This window comes from Heterodontus francisci, chromosome 8, assembly GCF_036365525.1.
Source record: "Heterodontus francisci isolate sHetFra1 chromosome 8, sHetFra1.hap1, whole genome shotgun sequence".
In the NCBI taxonomy this organism is placed as follows: domain Eukaryota; kingdom Metazoa; phylum Chordata; class Chondrichthyes; order Heterodontiformes; family Heterodontidae; genus Heterodontus; species Heterodontus francisci.
Genome location: NC_090378.1, coordinates 72770159 through 72783070, shown reverse-complemented (window position 1 = coordinate 72783070; position 12912 = coordinate 72770159). Strand labels below are relative to the sequence as shown.

Sequence of the window (12912 nt, the reverse complement as noted above, 5' to 3'; positions counted from 1 at the left end):
ACACAGTTAAACTTCGCTAAGTACATAAACTGAAATTAAGTAAAAAGAATATACAACTCAACACCTACTTTCGATTCACGATAGCCCAGTCCTCAGTGTAGGTTTTTACACAGTCCCTGACATGAGGGTCCACATCACTAAAAGTAAGAACACAAATGTCATTAATTATAAAAATGATGAGTGGACAAAGTGGCTTTGAACAAATAAGGACCATTTTAAAACATTTCATTGATGAAAGATAATTGCTATTTGACCAGTTCCCTTAAAGTGCTACCACTGTGTATTGAAGTGGAAAGGATATTCCATGGAAATTCCTCCATAATTCTGAAGCATGGGCTGAATTTTATGTCACCCCAGCGGACCAGTTGGTGGCGTGGGGCGGCGTAACATTGAGCAGGAGACTCCAGGAGGTCTACCCACCCCGCTCCTGCCTCCAGTCGACTTTACGGCAGTCGGGCGGGGGGAACAGCCCGCCCGCCCGTGGCCAATCAAGGCCCTTAAGTGGCAACTTAACGTCCACTTAAGGGTCCTCGCCCGCCTCCATGGGTATTTTACCTGTGGCAAGCAGGCATGCTGGGGACATGAAAGGCTGCCCAGCAATAGCTGCCGGGCTTTCCGCACTCCGGGGGGGTGCATGGCAGTCGGGCACGGGGTGCCTGATTGAGGGTCACCCCCGCCTCCCATCCCACCCCCAGGACTCAAGACGTTCCCCCCCCTCCCCCCAAACGACCACCCTAGCCTCACCAGGGCACGACCGATCCCCCTGGTGAGGCATGCACAACTTATCCACTCTCTAGGTCCAATTGGCCGGCAGCTCACTGAGGCGGGACCTCCTCCCTCAAGTGGATGGAAGCCCTGCCTCGGGACAATTAAAGTCTGGGGACCCGTAAAATACGGGACAGATCCCCAGGCTAGGCGGAAGCAGGTTCACCACCGACTTTCACGTCGTTGGCGAATTCCCGTCTGCCTAAGGTAAAATCCAGCCCTATATTGTGCCCGATTTTGGAGAACTCACTTTGGGAAGGATGTCAATGCCATGGATAGCGTAGAGAAGAAATACACTAGGATGGTACCTGAGATGAGAGGCTTTGGTTATGAGGACACAATAGAGAAACTGGTACTTCTTTTTATTACAGCAGAGAAGGTTAAAAGGCAATGTGTTAGGGGTGTTCAAATTATTAGGGTTTTTTAAAATCAGGTAAATTGAGAGGAAATATTTCCACTGATTGGTGAGTCAGGAGATAAACTTAAGATCAACACTAAAAGAATGAAGGGAGAAATTAAGAGATTTTTTTCATGGAGGGTTATTAAAACATGGCTTGTCCTGCCAGAAACAGAGATGGAAGCAAAATCCACAATTGCTTTAAAAAAGGAGGTGGATAAATATTTGAAAAGAAAAATTTTAAAGGGTATAGCAATAGAACGGCGGAATTCAACTAAGTGAATAGTTCTTGAAAAGTGATGGCATAAGTACAATAAGCTGAATGGCCCTCTTTTAGGGAGTAAAATTCCATGATTTGATTTTACATATCATACACTTACTAGCCATACATATACTAACTGGCTTTTCTCAAACCTCCCTCATTTTCTTTCAAACTACTTGTCAGATAACCTGGAAGCGAAATATAAACAGCAGATATTGGAAAGACTCAGAAGGTCAGGCAGCATCTGTGGAGACAGAAACAGTCTCTCTACAGATGCTGCCTGACCTCCTGAGTAACTCCAGCATTTTCGGTTTATATTTCAGATTTACAGCATTCACAGCATTTTGCTTTTTGTAATACTTTGAAAGCAGACTTTACACTGAGATAATATAGCAAGCCAAGACGAAAGACCCAACATTTCCCTTACTCCCAACTTCATGTCAGCATTGCCTAATACACCTGAGAAATTTCCCTTTTCCACAAAAGCCATCCTTCGGACTTCTCCACGCCAGACTGCCAAATTAAGGGTATTTTTGCAGTGTTAACCAGACACATTAAGAACTGGGTTAATTTGCCAAATTCATTGTATATGCAGCAATCACACAGAAATGACTTTCATCCCATTGGTTGGGTTCAAACCCCAGTCCTAGTGTTAAAAGGATAGTGTGCTAACCTACAAAGAACAGTACAGCACAGGAACAGGCCATTCGGCCCTCCAAGCCTGCGCTGATCTTGATGCCTGCCTAAACTAAAACCTTCTGCACTTCCGGGGACCGTATCCCTCTATTCCCATCCTATTCATGTATTTGTCAAGTTGCCTCTTAAACGTCGCTATCGTACCTTCTTCCACCACCTCCCCCGGCAGCAAGTTCCAGGCACTCACCACCCTCTGTGTAAAGAACTTGCCTCGCACATCCCCTCTAAACTTTGCCCCTCTCACTTTAAACCTATGTCCCCTAGTAACTGACTCTTCCACCCTGGGAAAAAGCTTCTGACTATCCACTCTGTCCATGCCACTCATAACTTTGTAAACCTCTATCATGTCGCCCCTCCACCTCCGTCGTTCCAGTGAAAACAATCCGTGTTTATCCAATCTCTCCTCATAGCTAATGCCCTCCAGACCAGGCAACATCCTGGTAAACCTCTTCTGTACCCTCTCCAAAGCCGACATGTCCTTCTGGTAGTGTGGCGACCAGAATTGCACGCAATATTCTAGGTGTGGCCTAACTAAAGTTCTGTACAGCTGCAGCATGACTTGCCAATTTTTATACTCTATGCCCCGACCGATGAAGGCAAGCATGCCGTATGCCTTCTTGACTACCTTATCCACCTGCGTTGCCACTTTCAGTGACCTGTGGACCTGTACGCCCAGATCTCTCTGCCTGTCAATACTCCTAAGGGTTCTGCCATTTACTGTATATGTCCCACCTGCATTAGACCTTCCAAAATGCATTACCTCACATTTGTCCGGATTAAACTCCATCTGCCATTTCTCCACCCAAGTCTCCAACCGATCTATATCCTGCTGTATCCTCTGACAATCCTCATCACTATCCGCAACACCACCAACATTTGTGTTGTCCACAAACTTACTAATCAGACCAGCTACATTTTCCTCCAAATCATTTATATATACTACAAACAGCAAAGGTCCCAGCACTTATCCCTGCGGAACACCACTAGTCACAGCCCTCCATTCAGAAAAGCACCCTTCCACTGCTACCCTCTGACTTCTATGATCGAGCCAGTTCTGTATCCATCTTGCCAGCTCACCTCTGATCCCATGTGACTTCACCTTTTGTACCACACCCCCACAAATTCCACACATCGTTAGCATCTTCACAAATATAATTCATGCTGTATACAGTAACATGGCCTGCCATCATTGCACCCCTACACTGTGAAACTCTTCATCTAAACCTCTCTGCCTTGCTACATCTCGTTCCACCTTCAAAGATGCCCTTAAGAACCTCCCTCTTTGACAGTGTGAAGTACCTTGAAATGTTTAAAAATATTAAAGGTGTTGTACAAATTAAGTTGTTGTTTTGTAAAATGTTTACAGCTATTTGTGGGCAACATAATCCCACTAATATGGACTCTAAACAAAATAGATATTTTGTCCCCTTCCACAGATTAATATTTAGAACATTCACCTTGAATCCAAAATCATACAACACAATTTCAAGAACTTAAATATAAAGCACATCTATTTCTGTATATATCACATGATCCAACTTGTTTGTTTTAATAACCAAAATGATTAGGGAAAAAATGCCATTTAGCCGAGCAAGACCATCCCTTTTTTAAATAGATTAACTTCATCTATCTGCCTTCTCACCATCTCTGCCCATCCTTTCTCCCTGCATGAACGTATCCAATTGCTTCTTGCATCCACACATGTTGGCTGCATCAATAGGCCTTGCATAATAACCTATTCAACAACTCGATTGCAGACTACTGATAATTCAAGGTCATTTTTTTCAACTAAAGAATTTGAATTGGCCATTAATTGGAATTAAGCAACACAAAGAGGAAATTTAGTGCTAAAAATTAAAAATTAGCAAACAATTTAACTTAACTTTGAATTAAGAGGAGAAACCAACATCTTTTTGTGTAAACAATAAAGTTCCATCTGACTTCCCTTCTTTTACTCTTGATTTTTAACATCTGTTCATTGGTTTTTGAATCCTTCAAAGCAATAAATCAAATTTGATGGGGTCTGGCCAAGGCTCTGTACAACAGAAGCAACACTTTCTCATTTTTGAATTCCAACCTGTGAGATAAATAGCCTTTTTGATTACATTTTGTTCCTTTGCACTAGATTTTACTGATTATATATAGGGACGCCTAAATCCCATTGCTCCTCCACAAGTCCTAGTCTTTCTCTAATCAGAAAATATTTTAATTTCTCTTTTTCAGATCCAAAGTGGATGATCTCACAGTTCCTCACATTGAATTCCATTTGTCATAGCTTTGCCCACTCACTTAATGGGTCAAATTTTGCTGTCAAAATAATTGTGAGGCTAATGGCACTTGCCATTATTTATGCATAAGTGGTACAGAAAATTCAGGCAAAAGAAAATGCGTAGTTAAATGCCAATATCCAAAGGTTCCTGCCGGAATTGCACTGCTTTGCGAAAAATGGCATCTCGCTGTCTAGCTCACATTTGAAATGCATCATCTGCAGCCTTTGACACAGTTGACCACACCATCCTCCTCCAATGCCTCTCCACTGTCGCTCAACTGGATGGACTGCACTTGCCTGGTACCATTCTTACCTATCTAATCATAGTACAACATCGCTTGCAATTACTTCTCTTCCCACTCCCGCTCCGTTCCATTTAATCCCCCAAGGATCTATCCTTGGCCCCCTCCTACTTCTCATCTACACGCTGCCCCTTGGCAGCATCATCCGAAAAGAAAGCATTAGTTTTCACATGTACGTTAACAAAACCCAGCTCCAGCTCCCCACCACCTCTCTTGCGCCGCCACTGTTGTTAAATTATAAGACTGCTGGTCTGAGAACCAGTACTGGTTGAGAAAAAATTCCATCTAATTAAATTTTGGGAAGACTGAAGCCATAGTCTTCAGTCCCTTCCACAAACTCCATTCCCTAGCCACCAACACCATCCCCCTCCCTGGCAACTGACTGAGATTAAGCCTGTCTGTCCGCATACTTGGTGTCATATTTGACCCCGCAATACGCTTCCAACCACATACCCATGTCATCACTAAAACCGCCTATTTCCACCTCTGTAACATCACCCGACTACACCCCTGCCTCAGCTCATCTGCTGCCAAAACACTCATCCATGCCTTTGTTATGTCCAGACTTGACAATTCCATTGCACTCCTGGCTGACCGCCTGCATTGCACCCTCCTTAAACTTGAGGTCATACAAAACTCTGAGCCCTTACCCACACAAAGTCCCATTCCCCTATCACCCTTGTGCTCATGACCTACACTGGCTCCTGGTCAAATAATGTCTCGATTTTAAAATTCTCACCCTTGTTTTCTAATCCCTCCATGGCCTCGCCCCCTCCCTATCTCTGTAATCTCCTCCAGCCCCACATCCCAAGATAACTGCACTCCTCTAATTCTGGCCTCTTGAGCATCCCTGGTTTTAATTGCTCTACCATTGATGGCTGTGCCTTTAGCGGCCTAGCTCTAAGCTCTGGAATACCCCTCCTAAACATTTCCGCCTTTCTCCCTTTGCTTCCTCTTTTAAGACGCTCCTTAACACCTACCTCTTTGACCAAGTTTTTGGCCCAAATATCGCCTGGTGCTGCCCTGGAGTCAAATTTTGCTCTATAACACTCTAGTGAAGTGCCTTGAAACATTTTATTATGTTAAAGGTAGTATATAACTACAAGTTGATATTGTTGAATGGCATGAAGTTGCTATATTTGTATGGTAAATACAAATTAAGCTCAGCACAGAAATTTAAAGTCTTGCCATTTCAAGTGTAAGTACACTTTTAACGACATGACAGGTGTTATTTACTATCAATTAACCTCTCTGGGACTCAATATTAATTATTACAAATGTAGAGTTTCTTTCCTTGAGGTACTGATTGTTTGAGTGACCACTCCCAGTGGCACTGCTGATACTGCTGAGCTGCCAGCCCTCTGATTAGCCAGCAGCCCATGGAGACGGAGTCCATGTCTTTAAAGGGACAGAGATCCTGGCTCCTGAAACTTTGATTTAAAAAGACGCTCCGGTGGGGGGGGAAGGCGCTGGGAGTCCTGCCTCCAGCATAAAATCCAGCCCTTAATTTCTCTTTTTGTATCTGATTTGACATTGAATTCACCCACTATAATGTATACTTCCTTCTCAGTTCTTGCACTGTTAATTTCACAATCCATCAATCTGATTGGTTAAGAAGATACAGTTGTTTGCCCTTTCCACTCAGGTCCCTCATTGTGCAGTTATCAGTTCACACTTTCAGCAAATGGAAAAAATTTAAAAACCTCAGGGTAAGTCTAGTGAATGCCAGATGCAGTTAGCTACACAGCGACAGCAAGATCTGGACCTGTCTGTCTATTTCCCTTCATAACTTCCTTCTCTATCTATACAACAACCACACCTCCTAACTTAGTGTCATCTGCAAACCTGGACACCTAACTCTCTATTCCTTCATCAGAGTCATTAATACATGATAACAAGCTGAGGCCCCAGTACAGATCCCTATGGAACACCTTTTGTCATACCCCACCAATCAGGAAACATTTCCTTTATCCCTACTCTCTCTCTCCTACCTGCCAACCAATTGTCAACACATATCATAAGTTTGACTCCAATTCTGTGCGCTTTCGTTTTTGTTAATAGTCACTTGTGCGGAACCTTATCAAATATCTTCTGGAAGTCCATATGGACAGCATCCATTGACACTCCCTATCCACCACATCAATGCCCTCATCAAAATATTCAACTAGATGAGTGTTGGCCATAGCTCAGAAGGTTGTTGGTTCACGTCCCACTCCAGAAAGTTGAGCACAAAAATCTAGACTGATACTTCAATGCAGTACTGAGGGATTGCTACACTGTCGGAGATGATGTCCTCTGGATGAGAAGTTAAACCAAGGCTCCTTCTCCTCTCTCAGGTGGACGTAAAAGATCCGTGGCACTATTTTGAAGAAGTGCAGGGGAGTTATCCCCAATGTATAGGCCAATATTTATCCCTCAATCAACATTACTGAAAAAAATTATCTGGTCTTTATCACATTGATGATTGTAGGAGCTTGATGTGCGAAAATTAGCTACTGCACTTCCTACATTACAACAGTGACAATATTTCAAAAGCACTTTGGGATATCCTGAGGTTGTGAAAAGCACTATAGAAATGCAAGTCTTTCTTTCTTTTCTAGATTATTCAGACATAACCTACCTTTACAAATGTCTGATTAGCTCATACTTGTCCAAGTGCTCAATCAATCTGTCTCTGATGACAGATTGCAGTAACTTCCCCACAACTGATGTTAAACTGCCAGATCTGTAGTTACCTGGTTTCTCTCTACCTCCTTAAATAATCAAGTGACTTTTATAATTTTCCAATCCAAAGCCACAATTCCTGAAGCTAGTGAGTCATGGAAAATTCTGACACGTGCAATTTCCTTACCAATTTCTTCTAATAACTGGTTACACTATTTCTGTTAATACACCCAGTAATTCATTTGTCTGTCTTTTTTACTGTAGTTACACATTGGGCTGATGATTTTATATTCTGCCAATAAATTCTTCAGATTGGCGTGCAATGAGCAAAAAGATCCAAGTTCAGCTTGACAAAGTAAATTACTTGTAACTCAGCCTTCTCCCTAACTAAACTGTAGAAATAGAAAAATAAAACAGCAATACTGAAAGGTTGAAATAAAACATGAAATACTGGAAATGCAGAACATATTCATCAACATCTGCAGCATTTATAGTTTCAAATAGGACCCTCCATATAATCTAGCTTTGTCTTTCATGTGCTGGCTGACCTGCTGTGCATATCTAACCCTTATTGTTTTAATTTTTATTTTAACACTTAAGACGGCATCTGATCTAACTGCTTCGGTTTGCATAGTTAGGAAAGAATTTCTTACCTTTCTTCAGGGACAGCTTGCACTAGTGTTCGGCATTCTCTGGGGCTGTAGATAACTTCAATGTCATCTGGTGGGAATTCCAGTAAGTCCCTTAAGGGACCTGGATCAATTATAGGAGGGTGCATTAACACATAATCCTCAAAGTCCACTGGATCCACCGCCTCAGTTAGTGGAACCTGGAATTCACACATTTTCAGAGTTTATTGTCCAAAATCTGTCCACCTTAAATTAAATTAATTCCTTGCACAATTCCTTTTGATTGCAAGACCTAGAATGACATCAAAAGTCCTTCCCCAAATGCATAACATTTAATCAATTCCTACAAGGCCCAGGGTTCAGATGGCAAATGCTCTGATCATAGCAAGAGTTTGCCATTCAGCCCCTCGAGCCTGTTCCACTATTCAATTAGATCATGGCTGATCAGTACCTCATGTTCATTTATTGGCTTTTGCTCCATATCCCTTGATACCCTGACCAAACAAAAATCTGTTGATCAAATGAGGACATGATCAGACTCAGGTGCAATGCCTTCATAGTCAATTAATTTGCGACATTTCACTGCTCATGCTCACATGAAGAATGGACATCTGGGCAAAATACCTGTGGAATCGTACCCTAGCATGAGTCAACACCTTCAGGAGAGCACTGCAGAAAACTGGCTTAAGGAGAGTTGATTTCATAATGCTGTGACAACAATAACTTGCAACTATATGGCACCTTTAAGATAGTAAATCCTCCCAAGGCACTTCACAAAAGAGTTATCAAACAAAATTTGACCTGAGCCACATAAGGAGATATGAGGAGAGGTGACCAAAAGCTGGGTCAAAGAGGTAGGTTTTAAGGAGTGAATTAAAAGAGGAGAGAGAGGTTGAGGAAGGGAATGCCAGAGCTCAGGGCCCAGGCATTGAAAGCACGTCCGCCAACGGCGGAGCAATTAAAATCAGGGATGTGTGATTACTGCTTAGAAGGCACAGAGTGTGAATAAGGGAGTTTTGTAAGTGAGTGGATTTCAAGGGTTAATCTCCCTGAAGTCTAGTTTTTGTTTTGTTTACATTTAGCAATTAACTGAAATTACTGTTTAAGAGGTAAGTTAGGTTTCTTAGTTTTAAACAGGGATACATAAGCTCTCTTGAGAGCAACTGTAGCCAGTTAATTAGGTAGCTAGATTAAACTAGTTTCTGAGCTCTAGCAGAGCTGACACAGCATTGTTCACAGGGAGCATAGATTCAGGGGTCTCTCAGTGCTCCTTATCTGTATTGCGTGCTGCTGGAGGGCACAGAGTGTGAAGAAGGGTGTTTGGTCAGTGAGGGTATTCAGTAAGGAGGGGAACTATAAATTAAGAGAGAAAATAAATTTGTCTGCACTGAGAGCTACTTTGAGTGCACAGAGTGTAAAGTGGGAGTTTGGTGCATGAGGGAGTTCAGTGAGAGAGGGGCTCCTTTCTTTCTTTTTCTACCTTTTTTCAGCCTCCAGTAGCTCGGTACAGGGGAAGAAGCTGATTGATGAGTAACTGGTAAGTTATTCTACTTCCAATTTTAATAAATAGTTTTTAAAGTTATGGTATGGCAGGTCAGCCAAGTGGAATGTACATCCTGCCATATGTGGGAAGTCATGGACACACCATGTGTCCTAGACCAACACATCTGCAAAAACTTGAGCTCCGGGTTTCAGAACTCGAGTGGTGGCTGGATTCACAGTTGTGCATCTGTGAGGCAGAGGACTACGTGGATAGCACATTTAGGGAGGTGGCCACACCACAGGTTAGCAGCATGCAGGCAGAGAGGGAATGGGTGATCGGCAGTCTAGGAGAAGCAGGCAGGCAGTGCAGGAGCCCCGAGTCTATCTTGCTTGCTAATTGGTTTTCCATTTTGGATGCTGGTGAGAGCGATGGTTCCTCAGGGGAGTGCAGCCAAAGCAAAGTCTGTGGCACCACTGGTGGCTCAGCTGCACAGGAGAGGAGGAAGAAGAGTGGAAGTGTAATAGTGATAGGGGATTCGATAGTCAGGGGATCATACAGGCGTTTCTGCGGCAGTAAACGTGACTCCAGGATGGTATGTTGCTTCCCTGGTGCCAAGGTCAAGGAGGTCACGGAGCGGCTGCAGGACATGCTTCTGGGGGAGGGTGAACAGCCAGAGGTTGGGGTTCACATTGGTACTAATGACAAAGGTAGGAAATGGGATGAGGTCCTGAAAGCAGATTTTTGGGAGTTAGGAAGGAAATTAAAAAGCAGGACCTCAAGAGCAGTAATCTCAGGATTACTCCCAGTGCCGCGTGCTAGTAAGCACAGGAATAGGAGGATTGATCGATTGAACCCGTGGCTGGAGAATTAGTGTAGGAAGGAGGGCATCAGATTTCTGAGGCATTGGATCCAGTTGTGGGGCAGGTAGGACCTGCACAAGATGGACAGGCTACACCTTAACAGGACCGGAACTAATATCCTCGCAGGGAGATTTGCCAGTGCTGTTGGGGAGGGTTTAAACTAGCTTGGCAGGGGGATGGGAAGCTGAGGGGTAGCTCAAATTGGAAGTAAGTAGAAAATTAGCATTTCCATTTTGGATGCTCGTGAGAGCGATGGTTCCTCAGGGGACATTAAAAGGCAGGCAAAACAAAGACAAGCATCAACTAGGTTTAGAATGCAGAATAATGTCAAGAAGACAAGGTTAAGGGCACTCTACCTGAATGCACGCAGCATTCGCAACAAGGTAGATGATTTAAAGCCACAAATAGAAGTAAATGGGTATGATCTAGTGGCCATTACGGAAACGTGGCTACAGGGTGACCAAGACTGGGAACTGAATATTCAAGGATATTCGACATTTAGGAATGACAGGAAAAAAGGAAAAGGAGGTGTTGTGCTGATAATAAGGGACGCGATCAGTACATTAGTAAGGGAAGATCTCAGATCAGAAGAACAAAATGTGGAATCTGTTTGGGCGGAGCTAAGAAACAGAAAGGTACAGCAAACATTAGCAGGAGTTGTTTATAGGCTACCAAACAGTAGTGGTAGTGTGGGGCACGGTATTAATCAAAAGATTAGAGAAGCTTGCAGCATGGGTAACACAGTAATTATGGGTAACTTCAATCTGCACTTTTTCTTATGGGCCTCCTTATCTCGAGAGACAATGGATACGCGCCTGGAGGTGGTCAGTGGTTTGTGAAGCAGCGCCTGGAGTGGCTATAAAGGCCAATTCTAGAGTGACAGGCTCTTCCACAGGTGCTGCAGAGAAATTTGTTTGTCGAGGCTGTTGCACAGTTGGCTCTCCCCTTGCGCCTCTGTCTTTTTTCCTGCCAACTACTAAGTCTCTTCGACTCGCCACATTTTAGCTCCGTCTTTATGGCTGCCCGCCAGCTCTGGCGAACGCTGGCAACTGACTCCCACGACTTGTGATCAATGTCACAGGATTTCATGTCGCGTTTGCAGACGTCTTTAAAGCGGAGACATGGACGGCCGGTGGGTCTGATACCAGTGGCGAGCTCGCTGTACAATGTGTCTTTGGGGATCCTGCCATCTTCCATGCGGCTCGCATGGCCAAGCCATCTCAAGCGCCACCGACTCAGTAGTGTGTATAAGCTGGGGATGTTGGCCGCCTCGAGGACTTCTGTGTTGGAGATACGGTCCTGCCACCTGTGCCAAGTATTCTCCGGAGGCAGTGAAGATGGAACGAATTGAGACGTCGCTCTTGGCTGACATACGTTGTCCAGGCCTCGCTGCCACAGAGCAAGGTACTGAGGACACAGGCCTGATACACTCGGATTTTTGTGTTCCGTGTCAGTGCGCCATTTTCCCACACTCTCTTGGCCAGTCTGGACATAGCAGTGGAAGCCTTTCCCATGCGCTTGTTGATTTCTGCATCTAGAGACAGGTTACTGGTGATAGTTGAGCCTAGGTAGGTGAACTCTTGAACCACTTCCAGAGCGTGGTCGCCAATATTGATGGATGGAGCATTTCTGACATCCTGCCCCATGATGTTCGTTTTCTTGAGGCTGATGGTTTGGTCAAATTCATTGCAGGCAGCCGCAAACCTGTCGATGAGACTCTGCAGGCACTCTTCAGTGTGAGATGTTAAAGCAGCATCGTCAGCAAAGAGGAGTTCCCTGATGAGGACTTTCCGTACTTTGGACTTCGCTCTTAGACGGGCAAGGTTGAACAACCTGCCCCCTGATCTTGTGTGGAGGAAAATTCCTTCTTCAGAGGACTTGAACGCATGTGAAAGCAGCAGGGAGAAGAAAATCCCAAAAAGTGTGGGTGCGAGAACACAGCCCTGTTTCACGCCACTCAGGATCGGAAAGGGCTCTGATGAGGAGCCACCATGTTGAATTGTGCCTTTCATATTGTCATGGAATGAGGTGATGATACTTAGCAGCTTTGGTGGGCATTCAATCTTTTCTAGTAGTCTGAAGAGACCACGTCTGCTGACGAGGTCAAAGGCTTTGGTGAGATCAATGAAAGCAATGTCGAGGGGCATCTGTTGTTCGCGGCATTTCTCCTGTATCTGACGAAGGGAGAACAGCACGTCAACGGTCGATCTCTCTGCACGAAAGCCACACTGTGCCTCAGGGTAGACGCGCTCGGCCAGCTTCTGGAGCCTGTTCAGAGCGACTCGAGCAAAGACTTTCCCCACTATGCTGAGCAGGGAGATTCCATGGTAGTTGTTGCAGTCACCGCGGTCACCTTTGTTTTTATAGAGGGTGATGATATTGGCATCGCGCATGTCCTGGGGTACAGCTCCCTCGTCCCAGCACAGGCATAGCAGTTCATGTAGTGCTGAGAGTACAGCAGGCTTGGCACTCTTGATTATTTCAGGGGTAATGCTGTCCTTCCCAGGGGCTTTTCCGCTGGCTAGAGAATCAATGGCATCACTGAGTTCTGATTTGGTTGGCTGTATGTCCAGCTCATCCATGAC

General features: G+C 44.4%; 1 protein-coding gene across 10 annotated transcripts in view; it reads right to left on the bottom strand.

Moving 5' to 3' along the window:
- The window catches only part of dock7 (dedicator of cytokinesis 7), a 210683-nt gene that overhangs the window by 182573 nt on the left and 15198 nt on the right, over positions 1 to 12912 (bottom strand). For all 10 annotated transcript variants that reach the window (XM_068037333.1, XM_068037334.1, XM_068037336.1 and 7 more), the window contains exons 3-4: positions 8009 to 8184; positions 69 to 137 (exon numbers count right to left, since the gene is read on the bottom strand). In XM_068037333.1, the coding sequence (XP_067893434.1) occupies positions 69 to 137; positions 8009 to 8184 (245 nt within the window). The remainder of the gene's footprint in view (positions 1 to 68; positions 138 to 8008; positions 8185 to 12912) is intronic.